Source organism: Ilyonectria robusta (assembly GCF_021365365.1).
Source record: "Ilyonectria robusta strain PMI_751 chromosome Unknown BGZ61scaffold_9, whole genome shotgun sequence".
Lineage (NCBI taxonomy): Eukaryota > Fungi > Ascomycota > Sordariomycetes > Hypocreales > Nectriaceae > Ilyonectria > Ilyonectria robusta.
In genome coordinates, this window is record NW_025764443.1 from 878,630 (window position 1) to 896,457 (window position 17,828).

General features: G+C 56.2%; 5 protein-coding genes across 5 annotated transcripts; 3 read left to right on the forward strand and 2 right to left on the reverse strand.

Moving 5' to 3' along the window:
- Positions 1–2,277: 2,277 nt before the first annotated feature.
- Positions 2,278–3,896, forward strand: BGZ61DRAFT_477744 (uncharacterized protein; the record flags this gene model as incomplete). The annotated part of the gene is made up of 4 exons (XM_046248938.1): positions 2,278–2,329; positions 2,401–2,601; positions 2,688–2,884; positions 2,952–3,896. 4 exons carry the CDS (start codon positions 2,278–2,280, stop codon positions 3,894–3,896), a joined length of 1,395 nt encoding a protein of 464 aa, XP_046104801.1.
- Positions 3,897–4,334: 438 nt separating this feature from the next.
- Positions 4,335–6,148, reverse strand: BGZ61DRAFT_532246 (uncharacterized protein; the record flags this gene model as incomplete). Its single annotated transcript, XM_046253840.1, has 4 exons — positions 4,335–4,408; positions 4,465–4,790; positions 4,893–5,960; positions 6,054–6,148. 4 exons carry the CDS (start codon positions 6,146–6,148, stop codon positions 4,335–4,337), a joined length of 1,563 nt encoding a protein of 520 aa, XP_046104802.1.
- A 2,664-nt stretch (positions 6,149–8,812) lies between these two features.
- Positions 8,813–9,778, forward strand: BGZ61DRAFT_237077 (uncharacterized protein). The gene has a single exon (XM_046238293.1). The coding sequence runs from the start codon at positions 8,944–8,946 to the stop codon at positions 9,655–9,657; it is 714 nt and encodes a 237-aa protein (XP_046104803.1). The 5' UTR covers positions 8,813–8,943; the 3' UTR covers positions 9,658–9,778.
- A 1,035-nt stretch (positions 9,779–10,813) lies between these two features.
- On the forward strand, positions 10,814–11,679 carry BGZ61DRAFT_532247 (acyl-CoA N-acyltransferase; the record flags this gene model as incomplete). Its single annotated transcript, XM_046253841.1, has 2 exons — positions 10,814–11,186; positions 11,291–11,679. The coding sequence occupies 2 exons, from the start codon at positions 10,814–10,816 to the stop codon at positions 11,677–11,679; spliced, it is 762 nt and encodes a 253-aa protein (XP_046104804.1).
- Positions 11,680–13,069: 1,390 nt separating this feature from the next.
- On the reverse strand, positions 13,070–16,321 carry BGZ61DRAFT_351338 (uncharacterized protein; the record flags this gene model as incomplete). Its single annotated transcript, XM_046240324.1, has 4 exons — positions 13,070–14,142; positions 14,195–14,517; positions 15,142–15,468; positions 15,909–16,321. The coding sequence occupies 4 exons, from the start codon at positions 16,319–16,321 to the stop codon at positions 13,070–13,072; spliced, it is 2,136 nt and encodes a 711-aa protein (XP_046104805.1).
- Between the last annotated feature and the right edge of the window lie 1,507 nt (positions 16,322–17,828).

Sequence of the window (17,828 nt, forward strand, 5' to 3'; positions counted from 1 at the left end):
ACGGAGCCCGACGGATGGATATTGCCGGACCTGCTGGGGCCGTCCTGGATTGCTTCTGAAAGCTACTGGATTTCATGCTAGCTTCGTCGTGTTTCCGCGCTGCTTGGTTGCTTGCGTTCGAACCTGCATGCATTGGTGCCGTTGGATTGTGGTCAAACTCTTGTTGGTATCGCTCTAGCGTCATCTTGGTGTCGTTGTCGGCGGTATCGTTGTCCCATGGTATCGCCATGTCACGGACGCAACGGGGATTGACCGCTAACCGGCCGGTGCTCGGTGGTCCGCGGGGTTGTCCTAGGTTGCGAGGACCAGCCACAGCGTAGCAAGACAGCGTAGTCGGCAGATAAGAGCTGACGTTGTCAGTGATGGCGACATTGCGTATGTATGTACATAGCATCATGCATGATGCGGTCGTTGATGGGCACACCCGATACGGTACTGTGTTAATCTCTGGACCAGCGCCGAGCCCAGAGTCGCCCTGACAGACCACACACACATGCCGGGCTTCGTATCATGTCGGCTTTCCGTACACATGCACACGCACAAATCAACCATCGGCACATCCCACACCGTCAAATTCCGCCGACTCCGCCGGTTTCGAGACGCTTCTTTCTGCCCGCCACCGCGTGCCCTCCCCTGCTGGCTGGCCAAGTGTGAGGTACATTACCTGTTTGGGGTTGGGATCGAAGCCTCAAGATTGGTCCAAAAAGCTTAACTGAGAGCTTGGACGAAGGGCGAGCTGGAAAGCTTTGGCTAGCGCTGGACTGGCGGCCTGGACTGGGGCACTGGGCTGGCAGTTAGACGGGCTCTTGTTCCGGCGTTCCAGCTGCGGAACAGCGAGAGCGAGCAAGGGCAAAAGCTGCAAGGGCCTGCATGGGCTCCAGGGCGTCCAGGGTGTCCCAGCGGTTGTGGTCCGGGCCCCGGAGGGTTCCTCAGTGATGAGCTGCACAGGGTCCTATCCGGCATGCAAGGACGAGGGATTGGCGATTGCCAATGGGGCTTGGGGGTGAGGGGCGGCGGCGGCGGCGGCGGCGGGCGGCGACGATACGGCGAGTTTGTTGGATGCATTTTCTGGGTACATTTTCTTGGTGCACCCCGGGCCCACGATTAGTTGGCCGAGTTTAGAGACTCGAGCTGCTGAAAATATGCACGACCCGAGATGTGTGGTGCAAGGTGCAAGGGTCCCCCCCCCAAACGCATCTGGCGGGGCACCCTCCACTGCCACTAGCCCATCCATCGGCCAACCAAATGCCCCTGTGGCAGGCGAGCCTAATTGGTTCAATTGGGTCGAGATAGTGAAAATGAGTGGATGCTTGGGTGCTTGGGACCTTGGGAGCGTGCGTGCTAGGGGCGTGCTGGGTGCGTGCTTGTGGATGGATGGATGGACGGATGATGATACATAGTATAATAATACTTAGACTGCCCTGTTTCGCTTCTCCCACATGTCCGCCCCCGATCTGCAAACCTCAATCTAGGCCTCGCTGCTTGGGATCCCGTGGGTTCACTGTCCGTACCCGTGTGCGATCTGATAATCTCGACGGTAATTCTCCCGAGACAACTTCAATTCTCGACTCTTGGTGATCCATCTGGCTGCCGCCACCGCCGCCGCCCGTCGTTTCCGCCCGTCCCCGTCCCCGTCTGTCCCCGTCCCCGTCGTCTCCGTCGTCTCCGTCGTCAATTCCAATCTCAATCCCCACACTGCGTCACTACGTCAATTCCGCAGCTGTGCCACCACTGCTGCAGCTTGCATCGAGCGCCTCCAGTCGCTCCGAGTGACGCGTGATTGATTCCCGATTCTGGGCCTCCCGGAGTGCTGTCACTGGCCTGTCATCTGCCGTCTGCCGTCTGCCGTGCTGCGTGTTGCCGTCTGCGTGCTCCCGTCGCTCATTGCTGCGCCTTGGTGTCTCAGTACGTCATCCCACCCCCCCTGGCAACTCGTCGCACCGCTATCGCACTGCTCCGTGCTTCTTCGCCGCGGCTGCCTCTTGCTACGATTGTCTCAAGCTCACACACCTTATTACCCAGCTGGTCCCTTACCTCTCGGACTGGATCTGCAGACCTCCTGCTTCCTCGGAAGCGTCTCGTCGCCCGCTCGTGCCGCCGCAAGCTCTCCCTCAACCCTCCATCCGCCTCGCCGTCCTTCCCGTTTGTCCTCCGCCCGACGGGAGGATTGCGAGGAGCTCGAGGGAGATTTTAGAAGCTGAAAACTTGCTCCTTCGGCCAGAAACCACGCATTCTTTGGCAATTGACCCTTGCCAGTCGCCATATTAATCCCCCACCATGAAATTCGGCGAGCAACTCGAGCGAGAGTCCGTCCCGGAATGGAGTCTCCGTACGTCACCATTCCCAATTGCCCCAACCACCCATTTGCCTTTTGCCTTTACTGACGGATCGATTCTGCAGACAACCTCGACTACAACTCTCTCAAACATGAAATCAAGGTCCACACCACTCGCCACCAGGCGGTTGCTATGGCCATTCCCGGCCACCGCGACGAGGCCTTGACCAGGTTTGAGGACGGACTATATATGGAGCTCGTCCACCAGCACGAGCGCCTTCATCTTTTCGTCTCCAGCAAAGCCGACGAAATCTCGCGGCGATTAGGTACGTCCCTTCCCGAGGCCTCGTGCCCGACGCCATGTCTCACACGCACCCAATCACCCAAACTTGGCACTGATAAGCCGCCCTAGAACACCTCGCCAAGAGCATTTACCGATGGATTCGCAAGCCGCTGGAAGAGATGACGACGGATGATGCCATCAAGTATCAGAGAAGGTTCGCCAAGTATGAGCGGGAGTTGGTCCGATGTGGTGGCGATATCCAGGCTCTCTCACGTTTCACCAACGCCCAAGTTGTCGCCTTCCGCAAGATTCTCAAGAAGTACAAGGTACGTGTCTCCTACATCAATCGATTTTGTCCTCGAGTCTTGTAGCCGGTTCTAACTCCAATCGCAGAAATGGACTGGCTCGACATCCTTGACCGGCCGCTTCAATGACAACGTCCTCTCGGATCCTAAGAGTTTTACCCGACGCGACTTCTCACCTCTCCAGGACCGCTACGACGAGATCACTTGCACGCTTCGCGCTTCCGCCCCAGTCTTGAGTGAACCCAGCTCCCCGGAATCAGTACCGCAGTCTTTACCCGAACGGGTGTTGTCGCAGTCTTGCAACTTCTCGACGATTTCTGACCGCGGTTCATCATGTCGACCCCAACCCCAATTCGAAGCCCTGCCACCTCCGCAAATACCCTCTCAAATCAAGTATTGGAACGAGTACGACAACGGGAGCGAATGCGGTACGGATGAAGGATATGCTATTTATATTAACCCGGAAGAAAGCATGAACTTCCCAGGGTTCGACTATTTACAGGGTATCTTAAAGGTTCCCTACGAAAAAGCAAGAGGTTGGCTCAGACTGGATCGCTCTGCTGAAGAGCGGCCCCTTCTAACTGCCAACCACTTGCCTCGCGGGTACTCCGCCGCCACCTTCAACAGCGAATCTGACGAAGAGGGAGGCTATGCTAGCTCGGACGGGTTCCCTACAACTGGTTATGCCACTCACTATGCCCTCCCTAGCCTCAACCAACAGGCTACTATCCGTTATCGGGAAGACGTATTTTTTTGGGGCACAATTGGCTGTTTCATGACATCCTTTATTCTCCTTGCCGTTGCTGGTATCCTAATCTTCACCGGAAAACACAAGCTGCGAGCCGAGGTGGATGCGGGCGTCACGGTCGGCGTCGTCGCCAGCTTATTTTCCGCGTGTAGTGCGCTGGGCATGACTATGTACCGGCGAGATCCGCTCCCGCTCACCTATAAGCTCATGGTCTGGGGCTCCTTTGTCGCATCATGTCTTCTCAACGGCATGCTGTTGATCCTTGTTGTGGGGAACGCCCCGTGATGGACCCGCCCATACTATTTGAGGATTATCTGTTATCTGGAGTTTGATCCCCCCAGGCCAAGAAACTGGCTTGATGATTTTCCGGTTGTTATATGGTTGACTTTGGGATTTGGCGTTGAGCGCATACCACGGGTCAAAGTTTTTATTGTTTATTTTTTGGAGGGTCATGGTGCCGAGCGATATCCAGGCTTGTGTGTCCTATGGGCAGGACCAAGGTTGGGGCGCCTTTCTTTTGTAATACGAGGATGATGGTGACGTTTAGACGTGGGGTGGGACCTCGCTGTAGAAGGGTGCGGAGGATAGTCGAGCGATTTGGTCGTGTTGGAGACGTAGCTTTACCCATGCGGTACAATACCAGCGAGGTTTGCGTGCTCATATATCATGTCTCATGTCTTCGTATCTCGTATCTGATGGCTCGTGCCTCGTGCTTCCATTTACTCACTCTTTCATAAAACACCACTGGACGCTTTCGGGAGCTGCTAGGAAGGACTCGACCTTGAGAACCAGTTGCCCTAGATGTACATGTTAGTTCAGCCAATCTTGAAGCTTGGAGGTAGTGTGTACTCACCGGCGACGTTCCAGCGCTTTGCAAAGAAGTGAAGAGAGCTGAAGATTGCGTGGAAGCGGGCGTCGGCGTCGGGGATGACGTGCTCGAAGTTGCTGAGGACCATGAGGCAGTGGTAGGCGGAGTACGGGGTCAGCGGGGAGCAGGATGCGAGGAGGTGCGGGCGGCGGGCGAGCTGGTCGTTGAGGTCGGTGGTGGTGTCGGCGATGATGCGGATGGTGAAGTTGAGGCCGGCAATGGCCTTGAGGGCCCTCACGTCAGTGGTGGCGTGGTGGATGGTTGTGGAGTCGACGGTGCGGAGTTGGCGACAGTAGAGGAAGAGAAGGAGGCTGCAAACAACGTGTTCAGTTAGAAGGTGTCCGAGTTCAAGAGTGTTTGATCATTTTGTATTGCGGAGGTTGTCAAAGGGGAGAGGGGGGTAATCAACGTACCAAGTGCAAGTTGCAAAGCACTCGAAAAAGTCGCCCCAGCGGGAGGCTTGTAGAATCATGGCCTCGACCAAGGAACGGATAGCAATGTCGAGCTCGACAAAGTTGGCAACCATGGCATCTGGAGCTCCAGATTCCGGGCTCGGAGACAGGGCCTTGGTGTAGAGCATGGCACACTGGCAATTTCGCTGGAATGGCCCAACGGGCACCGAGGCCGCCACGCTCGCAGGATTTCGCTGGATCATCCGGTTCTGCAGATGGTTCGTCCACCCGATGTGTGTCGTAGGGAGCAGGTCGTCGGCGGCTGGGGCGGGGACTTGCAGCGGCATGTGGATGAGGCTACAGTCGACGTGGACCAGGCGGTCGAGGACGAGCATGCTCCAGTAGACGCAGCGGCGCTCCTCGTCGTCGTAGGCCACGGGGGCGTCCTTCTCGGCGTCGACGTACTTGCCAGGGCGGATACCCATGGCGAGGGCCATGGTGTTGGCGTCACCGATGGTCACGTAGGCCCGCATGACGTCGCCGTGGCCAAACTCAAAGAGGGCGAGGAGGATGGTACACTGGACGAGCTCGATGCTCGGGGCAGACAGACCACGCAGGATGCCGAGGATGCGCTTGGCGGCCCGATAGGCGGGCAGATCGATCATGTCTCTGTCCTCGAAGATGCGGGGGTCCTCGGCGGCCACGGCCTCGTCGTCGTACTGGGTAGCGAGCTGCATGCAGACGACGAGGAGGGCCACAACGGGGTCGCGAGGCACGGACGACCCGGCCGCGGCGGAGCTGGGCCCGGAGTCCATGTTGTCGACACGGAGGGCGAAGAGCTCCGGGTGGACGATGGTGAGCCAGGGGTTCATGGTCTCGAAGTAGCGTTCGGCGGCCTCCCGCCAGTTGATGTTGCGGGACGAGAGTAGCGTCATGATGGTCTCGCTGGAGATGTCAAAGGCCGGGTCGAGGATGGTGCCCGCGCCGGCGAGGTGGTCCGCGGGCTTGGAGCCGAGCATGTAGCCCGGGTCCACGACGGCGGTGGCCGGAGCCGTGTAGATGAAGTCATAGCAGCAGGTGGTGGTGAGTCTAGGGGAGAGGGTAGGTCAGTACACGACACGGGGTATCTCGGGTTTTGTCGTTGGGGGCGAGGAATCAACCCCCAACAACGTCGTGGCGTACCTGGTACAGCGTGAGCAGGCCGGGAGAGCTTTGTCGCACTTCTTCTTGGTGCGAGTGCACTTCTCGCATGCCCGGTGGGCGCGTTCTGTGTCCATGGGGGATTCGGAGCCCCGCGATGATGATACAGACCGGACCATGGCGTTCTTTCTTTTTTTCATATGATCTTATTTTGATTTTGCTTTCTCGTTTAGGTGTGTCTGCCCTAGAAGACGGCTCTTGTTTCTCTCTTGTGTGGTTTGTCTCAGTCAGATGGATGAATGGCACCCTTTTGCAACAGAAAGCCCCCAAAGGTTGAGGAGGATGACTAGAGGCGGGAGCTAGGCACGGGTAAATAACGGCGATGATAGACAGGTAGAAGGTAACAGTCGAATAGACACAGACGATGATTGATATCAGATCAAGTGTCAGAGAGACGGAACCAAAGCAAGGCTGGGGCAGAGCCGGGGGTATTTGGGGGCGGACCGAAGACGTCGAGACGAAGTCCATCTGCTCTGGAGCTGGAGGTTTGGTGATGCCCAGACGTCCAGAGATGGGCGTCTAAGCTGTTAGTCAGCTGCTGACGGCCAGGGAGATAGAGATGCTGTTAAGCATTACGAGAGCGGAGGGCGAATTTGGAATGGAAGAGACAGGGAAGGACGGGGAAGGATTGGCAGCGACAGGGAGAGAAGGGTCACGGCCATAGTGCCGTACAGTACGAGGTAACTTACGGAGTCCAGAATGCGGTCAGAGGCAAGAATTGCGGGAGGGGGAGGAAGCCTGAAGGAGGGGGGAAAAAGGAAGCAAGGCGAGGCGATGACGAGGCATCATTGCCAATGCGAGGCCCAGGCCGGCCCCAGGACAGGAAAATGTACCCTAGACGAAGGTTGCGTGCGCCTTGTCTGATGATGCATGGATCCCCGTATTATTTGGAACCATCCATGGGTATTTGGGACCATCTCTTGGGGCCATCATTTTGGGGCCGTCATTTTGGGGCCATATTTGGGACCAGCCAGGGGGGAGGGGCAAAGGGACCCGCGCTGGAGCTGGGGTGGGGATGGCGCACTCACTCACTGGGTTGGTACTGGCACTGGGCTGGTACAGTAGGTAGGTACCTACTGGGCTGGCGCTGACAGCAGCTTTTTTGGCTTCCATCCCCCATCTCGACGGGCTTTTTTTGACAGAGGGCTGGCTGCTAGCGGACCCGTCGTGAGACATGTCTAGGAGGTATTTGGATGTGCTGCTGCTGCTGAATGTGGCTATTTTTATAAGGCGCTATAGGCGAATTGATATGCCGAAGGTTTGCCCGCCGGGGGGGGGGTTTCTGCATGCAGCTGCGGTGAACAATTGGATGGCATGATGGCATCTCGAGTTTCCAACTGGGGGAGACGGATTCGCACGATTCGCACCGCCGTCAACGCCGTCACCACTGGCACTGGCACTGGCACAATTGGATACCTACCGCCGGCACGAGACGAGGGCCGGGCTTGCGGTCCTTGGGACGAGGCCCTTGGAACGAGGCAAGAAACGCCGCCGTGATGCCCGAATAAGGTTGGCTCCATCCAGGGCCGTTGAGACTTGCTTTAGCCTCAGCCTGGCGCCCTGATCGCCCCTTGTCGACGCTGGTCGTCCTGGCCTTACCCTCCTTGGAGCAATCCCTCGTCCTTTGTTGCGCGTTTGCCCCTTGTTCCCCTCGTGCCGGGTGTTGCTCTCCACCGATCAGAAAAGTGCCGCTCCTCTCGCAGCCAAGTGCGGCCAAGTGGCCCGCCCCTCCCTCCCCCCCAGCCCAGTGAGGCGCCGGAGGGCTTGCGGGCGAACATCTGTGGTGTGGGACATGGGTTGGGTCGTGATGGGACATGGCGCTAGATCTGCACATGGAAGAGGTCTGACGGAAGATGCCGCGTATCTTTTTTCCCTGTTGGATGTAGGGGGAGGGGCCGGCGCTTTGTTGTTGGGGGGGGGGGCTTGCTTGTTTCCGGAGTTAGACAGGCCGGAGGAGGCTGGGAAACAGTACCGAAGTAGACAGAGCGAGTGTGTCAGTCTGCGTCTGTTTAGTCTGTTAGTCTGTTACTCTGTGCCGTTGTGTGCCACTGTGTGTGCCACTGTGAGTTGCCAGTGTGAGTGGGTGGGTAATCGAGATTCGGAGATGCCGGTGGGAGGGGGATGGGGGTTGATGATGGATGATTCCTAAGCGTCCACGGGACGCCTCTTGGTGGTGAGACACCAAACTGACTTACACTATTACACTAGGCTGACGAGAGCCTTACTACGTACAGTACAATCAAAGGAGGGATTCAGTGGCAGTGTTTCCATTTGCTTCACATTAATTCTCCATCTCGCCTGTTTCTTCCCAAGGCCCATCCATCCATCCACACAAGCCACAAGACCGACCATCCACAAAGTCCATCCACAAAGCCCATCCACAACCTCATCCACAGTCCGTTCTAGACCATGTCAGAACCTTTAATCCTCGTCGACAAATCCATCCCGGACGGGTGGACAGGGCATGCATGCGTGCGTGCCGGGGTTACATGGCCTCCAGGACCGGCCATTTTTGGCACCATTGGGGCATTTTTTGGCACAATTGGGGGCCACCCGGAGAGGCACCTTCAGCGCACCCACAGCACGCCGACAGCACGCCTACATACATAGTGCATGCCTCTGCAGCACAGCGCACTAAATAATTGCGGCACCACTCCGAACCCATGTCGCATCTCCAACATCCATGCCACACACACACAAGCACACCACCAAACCGCCTTGATCCCAACCACAACCAGCCCAGCGCTGCATTTTAGCCTCGCTCTTCCCGAGCTGACGTTGGCCACTGCACTGGTTCCCGGCACTCCGGCCGACGGGACCTGCCACGCTCCCAAGCTGACACGGCAGAAACAGCCGTTTGAGATGAGATGAGATGGGATGGGATGGGATGGGATGGGATGGAATGGAAACTCCTTACGTACGCAGTAACTTACCCCGTACCACGGCTTCTCTATCGGCGCGGCTGACGGCTTTCCACCCCCGTCTCTCGGTCTCGCGCTGCCATCACGGTCCAATGAGACCCTCATCCACCACCACTCATACCTACGACTACTACTCCGTACCGGTACGTACAAAGTGCCAGGGGTTTGCAACCTGCAACCTGCAGCCTGCAGCCTGCAGCAGTCGACCGCTACCGTACACAAACACATCCATACATCATCGTACCGTAGTCATCCCCAAAGATATAAATAACCCGCCCAACTCAAAAAGTCAACACACACCCGTTCTCCCAATCCGGTGCCAATCCGGTGCCTCTCCGGATTCACTGTCCGCGGATCTAGGCCCGTCTCCCCCTGGCACCCTCGCAACCTCCCCCGCAGCGTCGCTATCTAGGCCCGCGGCCTACATACGGGAGAGGTTCGCCATGCCGATACGATACGGTGCATCGAAAACCGCTTCGGCCGGACCGTTGGGCAGTTCGGAGCCGAGCACCACCCCTGGCCATGACGACACGATATCCAGGAGAGTTTGTCATCTCCGACTAATACATGGGCTTGGTAAATTGCCATGCGTTCGCTATGGGGAAATCGGGCCTAGAACCCAGCTGGAGCGACCTCGACTCGCCTCATGGGCAGATTACACATGATGCCATGACCCATTACGCAGCAGGCACAGTAGCAACCACGCCCGCAGCACAATCAAATCAAGTAATTAGGGCACCAAGCGGGAAATATCTCTAGCCATGCGCATCAAGGCGCCAAGGGTTTCCAACCTGGGCAGACAGTGCGTGACTGGTACCGCTAAACTGAGCAGGCCCAGCCTGACTCGACAGAGTCTGGACTAATTAGCCAGCATGAAGCGCCAAACCACCCGGTTGCGGCCAAGGATCAGCGTCCCTGGCGACTATCTCCCCGTATGTCCCGATCACTTGATGCAGCGCAGGTCCATGCCATTGACTTGCCCGAGACATCCATACGAGTCTTGCAGAGCAACACGGCAAACTCACCGACTTGGCACTCATCTATGGAGTAGATGGAATAAATGGAGTAGACCCAAGGAAACAGGGAAACAGGGAAACAGGGAATGGACGGATTCCGCACCGTCCAAGCCCCAATTTGCCGGGGAATACCGGAGAATGCCGCCAACGTACGGAGAAATGCCGGCGATAGACTTGCTCCGTAAAATATATCCCTCCAAGATGTGAGTGACTCTTTTACATACGCTGTATGCCTCTTAAATGCGCAGCTCATCAATGTCGACGATATATCTTCGCCATGAATAGTCTCCCGACTCTCTGGTCACGAACTTAAAGCGTCCCGGAACCTAAAAATGTCCCCGGGCACAAGAAAGGCCCGCCCCCGCAATACTATCGCTTCGAGTCGGGAGCTTGAGTCACCCGGCGTGCGTCTTTCCCTGTTCGGGCAGGTCGTCATCACGCAGCAATAAGCAATGACTCGAAATACTTCAATTGACTTTTGTAATTCATAAACTTTGTATTTTGCGGTTGCTATGACTTCTCCATTGTCAAGAAAGCAATCCAGAGACCTTTGGACGTTAATTCGAAACGAGGGGAACTAGTCACGACCTGCCCCTCAGAACGGCCTCGTCCGGAATATCTCCGACGGAGAGACCTCTAGTTTTGAAGAAACTTGTTTGAACCAAACAGCCTCACAATCATCTCTACTCTGGCTTTGCGACATATTACCGAAGCCCAGGGATTGAATAGAGAGAACCCGAATTCAGCCGCCGGAAAATAACCATCTTAGCCATCCGCCATAGCATCAACGCCAACCTCCACTATCATGGCGCCAACCTACCGCCTCCGCCCGGGCACTTTCTCCGACATCCCAGCCGTCTCGAACCTGTACGTCCAGGGCTTCGACAAAGAGCCGCTTCTCGACTACATGTTTCCTGGACGCCGCGTTAACCGGGCCCCCTTTGATACGTGGATCCTTCGCCGTTTTCGGCTTAGGTACTGGACCTCGGGGTACTTTCTCACCATGGTCTTTGCATGTGACGAGGACGAGGACGGCATTGATGGCGATGATGATGCAGAGGAGAAGGGAGAAATCGAGAAATCTCGACAAAGGCAAGAAAAGGGCCGACCTGTAGGCTTTACCTGGTGGCACCGCCCCGCCGAGTCACTCCCTTTCCGCGAGCGCTGGCTCTCCCCGTGTAAGTCCTCTCCCCATCCGCCTCCTCTTCAACATGCACTTCAACGCCAACTCCAACACCAAACCAACGTCAACTTCGTTCAACCTAACTGAAGCTGCTTGCAGATGCCTGGTTCCGCCCGGTAATCTCCACCATCCTCACCCTTCATTCGCGCCTCTTCCCCATCTCGTCCATTGACCCGTACCCTCTCGGCATCTACGACCGTGTCTTCGCCAAAATCGAACCCGAGATCCTGAACTCCTCGCGCCGTCGCGCCGCTTGGTACCTCGCCACCGTGGCCGTTGACCCGGCTGTCCAGGGCCACGGCGTGGGTGCCTTGCTTGTTCGAGATGGCCTGCGTAAGGCGGACCACGAGGGCGTTGCGACTTGGCTCGTTGGCTTGCGCGGGCTGGAGAGGTTCTACAGCCGGTTTGGATTTTTGGAGGTCGGGAGAGCTAATGTAGGTGAGTTGAAGGATTGGGAAGGGGGGTCTATTATGTTTAGAGGCGAGTGATGATGGTATAGAAAAGGTGTCTCCTCTTAGCGAAGGCGGAGCGTTGATTTTCTTAACGGACATGCGATCAACTTGAAGATTCTAAAACAAGAGATCTGAGACGTCGCTAATAGGCCACTGGATGTGTTCTGTGCAAAACATTTGATTGTGTACTTCTATCGACCACCTGGGTACCGGGAGCTCTTGGCCCCGAACTAAATGCAATCCATGCCAACCGGACCTTGTGTTTCCGCCGCCGTTACTGCCATGAAATCAAACCAGCCATTCCTCTTTTTTTTTTGAGACCTGCTCAACTCCGTACCTCCTAAGACAACCGGCCACCGTATGATTTTCATCGTCCATCAATCGTGATACCGCCACGCCTGTGGTGGTATGAGCCCCGAAAATGCAGCAGACCAAAGTGCAAAAAGAAAAATAAAGTAAAGACAACAAAATCCGTATAAAAGCATCGCACACGAATCATGCGTCCCCTCTAGGAACCTTAAGGGCAAAGCCCAGAGGAAGAGACTAAGAGAGCAACCATGTTTGCATAGGCGTATTGCCAAGCCCTCCCAACATCAGACAGTGCTGCGTGTGTTGCGTATGCTGATGATCAAAAACACAACCTCGGGAAGAACCAGGCAGTAACCCGATGTCCCAGGTTCAAGTAAAACTGAAAGTTGCTTGTCCCATGCGTCTCCTCACGTCTGGTGGGTACCATAGCTTCTGACTCAGTTGCTTCCATGTTGGCCCAACCTCGCATGTCATTTATCCGAAGCTCCCACGTGTTCCTCTTTCAAAAGTCCGTCCGGCTGTTGCCTTGACCAACGCCAAGACCAGTAGGGTTCCCTTGGCCGCCTGTAGCAAGTATTTCGGGGGCTGCGGGCCCTGCGGGAGAGCTCGGGTCAGGGCTGCTGTAACCTCGGGGAGGTAGTTCGACGCCCGTCGACGAAGGAGTGGATGCGGCGACGTTTCCATTCGGGAAGTTGGTTGGGTATGTCTCAGAAACTAACAGGGTATGATGGCTGCCGGCACTGTCTTCGATCCCCTGCCAAGAAGCTTCATGAGCATCCATGGAGGCCGAGACGGGCGCCTTAGACCGGTTCGGTCGAGTGGGGCCGAAGACGTATGAGGATGTCGGGGCGTGCGGGGGCAGGAGAGTCAAGAAATCATGGTGCCGCGTCTGGTTTGGCAAAGATTGTACAGTAGAAAATACATTGCTGAACGCATAGTTCAGTTGATGCTGGCCAAGAGAGGGTTCGAGCCGGGGTATCTCCGCCCGAGAGTCGAACATCAGGGGCGCCGCTTGAACAGAGTGGACCGGGGCCGGACCGTTCGGAGATTCCGAAGCGTATCTGTTAATTGGCGCCAGCTCATTCGAGGCACATGGGTGGGCACCGGGAGATGGGCCCTAGAGGTTGTATGGTTCAAAGACAGGCCCCCGAGGGCCGTCTGCTGTCGACATTACTGACGCCTGTATATGATAATCAATATTGAGCTCGTTCATGAAGGGAGGTGTTGGGTTCTGACTGTCATGTTCCGAATGATGGTTGGGTCGATCATCGGACTGTGTGGGGGCCATCTGCGAGTGAGGCGCATAGACCTGCGAGTCGCTCCGCTGGCGCTGATGGTGAGCAAGTGAAGATGGGAGACGTTCAGTGCCATCAGAGACAATTGAGGAAGTAGGGGAATGCAGGCTCTCTCCAGGGCTCCCGTAGTCACCCCGCTCCTCCTCGACGGGTTCAAGAGGGGAAGTGTCTTTGGAAAAGGGAGACCCTTCATCCTCTCCTGGCTGCTCACCCTGGCCTGCCCGAGAGATGTCCTGCATCTCGACATCGTCAGAACCCTCGCCCGCGGCAACGTAAGGTGATTGGGTGGACCGAAGGGTGTAGGCGTCAACAACTTCGGGGAGGAACTCGACGGGAGGAACATCTCTGAGAATGCCTTGCTGAATGTCGCAGTGAAGTCTCTCAACAATGTTAAGGATGTCGTCGTGGGTCTTGCCCTCTCCTAGGCTCTGGATGATCCATCGAGGGAGAGGATCCTGTCCATTTTGCTCAACAAGTCGTCGCAGCTCGCGCTTGCGAATCGAGAAGGTCCAAGACCGGATGAAGATGCCTTCAACGTTGACTCCGCCGCTCGTCTCAAGGCCCTGGCTCCAAAAGATCATTCGCGCGATCTGCTCGTAGACCAGGTCGATCTGCGTCATGCTGAACTCGGGACCCTTGCGATAGCGGATACGCTGGTAGTGCTTGCGGCACATGCAAACCCAGGCTCGCTCAGGAATCCGACGAGTGCAAACCTTGTTGCGTCCAAAGATGTGGGAGATGACCTTGCGAGGGACAGATCCGGTGTTGCAGTTTTCGACCTGCATGCAGATATCACCACCGCGAAGGGGAGTCTCAACCGAAAGGCCGAAGCGGCCGCAGATGTTGAGGAGGCGAGGTTGGAAGTCGGCCGAAGGAGGAGTAGGAGGAGGGAGGACTATCATGACCATGGTTAGATATGTGAGACCATAGAGAATCGAGTCACGTACCTTGTGGCTGGGGAGCAGGAGATGCCTGTGTGCTAGCCAGGTTCTCGTCCATAGACTCAACAGGTCGGGAGGCAGGATGGGCTGCAGGTGAGACATCGGCTCTGCTGGCTCGGCGCCCTCTGCTGGCACTTCTGCGTCCACGAGGCATAGCGAGATGAGATTGCGATAGCACTGGTTCGAAGCTCTCAGGGGTGATTGGTGGCAAGTAGGAAGGAGCGTGAGCAAAGGTCGAAGACGAGATCTGAGGAGGGTTCGGTGCAGAGATGGTGCGCTTGTGGATGCGTTCCAAGGGATGCAGAACGCTGCTTCTGAGTGCAGAGTGACTTAATCGCAAGAGTTAGTAAGGATCACGACGTTGCCTTCTTTGTAGCCGAGCTGAATGTTTGACAAGGGATGGCGAAGAGCGTTGTGTAAAAGTAAACCACAGTCACCCGAAAGCGTTGTGAGTGCAAGGTCTTCTCTCGTGGGGTTTTAAAGACGTTGGGGAGATGGAGAGGGAAAAATGTCTGGGGAATGGCGCCGTGCCTCATCAATGACAAAGGGACGAGATGGGCAGTGATGCAAGGCCAGATGCCCATATATCCAGGCACCCATAGCGCTACCCGCCACTATCGTGGACGAGGGCTCCCTCTAAAAGATGCACCTGACCAACTATATGCATGCTGTAGGCAATTCACTGATTCCACGGGAGCTTCTGACAACTTTGGCAGGCATCTGGAGACTCGTTTGAAGGCATTGGACGGCACGAGAGTTTCGAGAAAATGTGCAGTGAGTGACTTGGGGAGCGGTAGAAGGCTGTAGCGTCTAGTGCTTGGAGGGGGAACGAATGGAGAGGTGAATTAGGGGTGTTCAGTGCCCTCTTAGGCGTTCAATGGCAGCAGATCTTCACCAACGCAACTTGACCCCGTTTGAGAAGACAATAACAAGAAGAGAAAACAGTCACATACCTCTGATCTACTGACAAACGGGATCGTCTCCGTTTAATGGCCCTCGCTTCTAGGGCAGAATCGTGAGGACTGCCTTGGGGGAAACCGGCAACGAACGTTGAGACAGCGCCATGCTGCGGCAAAGGTGGGAGTCTCGGTGAAGGTTCTCGACGCTCCACGTACTCCGGAGTTGGCGTCAATTTCGGAAGTTGCTCGAGCTTGGATTCCAACATCGGCATCTCCGCAGCCACAGAACTAACATTATGACTGCTGACTGTTGACATAGACGAGAAGCGCGAGTGTCCGCCAGAGAAAGTCGATGAACAATAGGATGAAAAGCTGCCGCGGCTGTCCGAAACCCTGTGCCTTGGGGAGCTTGCAACCCCTGCAGGTAGACCAGCGCCATGTTCGTTCCAAAGAAGACTCGACCTTGATCAATGTCAGCAATGTTCCCTCGCAGGCACACAAGGGTCTTGATCGCTGCTTCTTTATTCGACCACACCTGAAGGGATAAACTAGGCTAGCGGGAAACGCAAGAGGGTACTGACCTCCTTGAATCTGGTGGAGGGCGAGGGTCGCAATAGGAGCTTTTCAGGTCAGTTTCACTGTCTTCTTGAGCAAGTCGAGACGACTGTGTCAAGGTCTTCACCTTGGCAGGCGTTTCTACGACGTACCTTCTCCGCATCCAGGCTTCTTGCTGGAGATCTGATGTGGAATGCATCCGTCTATCAAGATAGTCAGTCCTGACCTAGTCATCTCCATCGATTCAACGCTATGCTGGGACTCACCGAGCTGGTCGGGGGTTTGAGAAGGGAGTAGGAACACTAGGAGCGACCATAGCCATGGTCGACTCCACAGATGCTATAGACGTATGCCTGGAGTGGCCGCCAGGTGCAGGCGCGCTGTATGTGGGCGCTGAATCCATGCGCTCAACTGCTGGGCGGAAGGTGAATGCTGTCCTTGAGAACTGTGGAGCAGCGTCTCGCGGTAGAGAGTAGCCTCCAGCGTCCCAGGGCGTACGAACTCGGTTGTCAGTGGTCCCGGTCGCCTGCTTCGCGGGCATACACTCGGGGGAAGGCGTTGGGAGCGAGGATGGCGCAGCAAAACTTCCTCGAGGGGGCAAAGGCGACGTCTCCTCCTTTGAAACCTGCTCACGGTGGCTTGGCCCCGTTGAGAGGTTGAGCATCGATGCGATATTCATGACGAAGGGTGGAAGACGAGGTGTCGATTGGATGTTGGGTGGCGGGTTAAGGTGTTAAGGCTTGCGTAATTTACGCAATCACCAGATACCGTGCTTGTAGCCCTTCTCAACCGGCTGAGAAGAGTCGGCGGGAATTAGAAGTCGAAAATAATATTAGTACACCGAGATATGATGCCGGTGGTTGAAAGGTGGATTAGTACTAGGCTATCGTCCCATAGCAACGGCCACAATGTCCAATACGCGATGTGAAGCAGGCGGATTTCTCTCCCAAAGGCAATTACTGATTAGATTAGGCAGAGATCCAGGAATCCTGCAGATTGAATGGGACGAGGTGGTCGAGTTCAGGGCGTCCTTGGTGATGCGACAGGAAGACGAGGGCGATTGTGTCCAGTTGGAAGCCGCCCCAGAAGGTCTGGGGATGTCGGGTCGTCGTCTAAGAGACCAGGACGTTTGATTCCACTCCTCCCTGGTATTTCGATTCCAAAGCTGAGTAGGTGCAGGACGTGGTAATGATGTGTGGGTAGAGGTGGTCCTCTTGAGCGATTGAGTTGGTTGGCGATTTTCCCCGGAGACCAGAAGTCTAGCTGGCTATGTTGGCCAAGAGTTCAACGACACCAGGTCGTCGGGCGTCACGCTGCGTCACTGTATCGGGGACGGTCGATGATTGATATTGGACAAATCCAGGTTGAGCAAAAAGCGAGTGACAAAAGATGAAGTCAAACGACCATCGACGTACTTGGGATGAAGGATGGAAAAGGAAGAGATGAGACGAATCTGCCACGAAGAAGAAGCTAATCGCTGGACGCTATGACTGGACTGACAACGCATGAAAGAGACGGTAGGGTTCGAAGACGGTAGTCGTTTGGGGTTGGGGTTGGGGTTGGGGGGGTTGAGGGTTGAGGGCTGAAAGGGGGGGTGGACCAAGTAGACATGGCCTGTCACCAGCTGGGATCCAGGACAGGGTCTTCCCAGCACGCGAATTCAGAGGCCAGAGTTGGCGAGGTCAAGGTGGTTGAAATGGAAGTTGCAAAGAGTTGCGGTATGGGGGAAGGAGAGCAGAGTAGGCTTGCAGCGGGAACCAGCATCTTCACCATGGCAAGGGGCGTGGCCGACCTGTGTCTTTAGCAGGCCGGCCTTGGTCCTCGGAGACACAAGGCACGATACCGAGTTGCATGATGCGTCGATAAGGAGACGAAGGAGAGGAGCAGCTTAACGAAAAGCTGCTCGGGCAGTCTAGGAGTGGCCCGACTGGCTGCCGTAGACGAGACGACGCTGGGCCGACCCCAGCAACCTGGCCTGATGGGCACTGGGAGGCTTGCGAGGCCCGGTGAAGCGGGCGCGGCCCTCGTAACTAGAGCAGTGCGGATTGTGTGGTTGCCGGCAGTTTTCGAGGAACGGAGCACCCCTGCCGGTTAGCATGACGGGTCGCAGATCATGGCGTTGAAGGCCCCGTCCGAACCATGATCTCCACAAGGGAATTGTCCGGGCAGGGTTCAAAACGATGGCA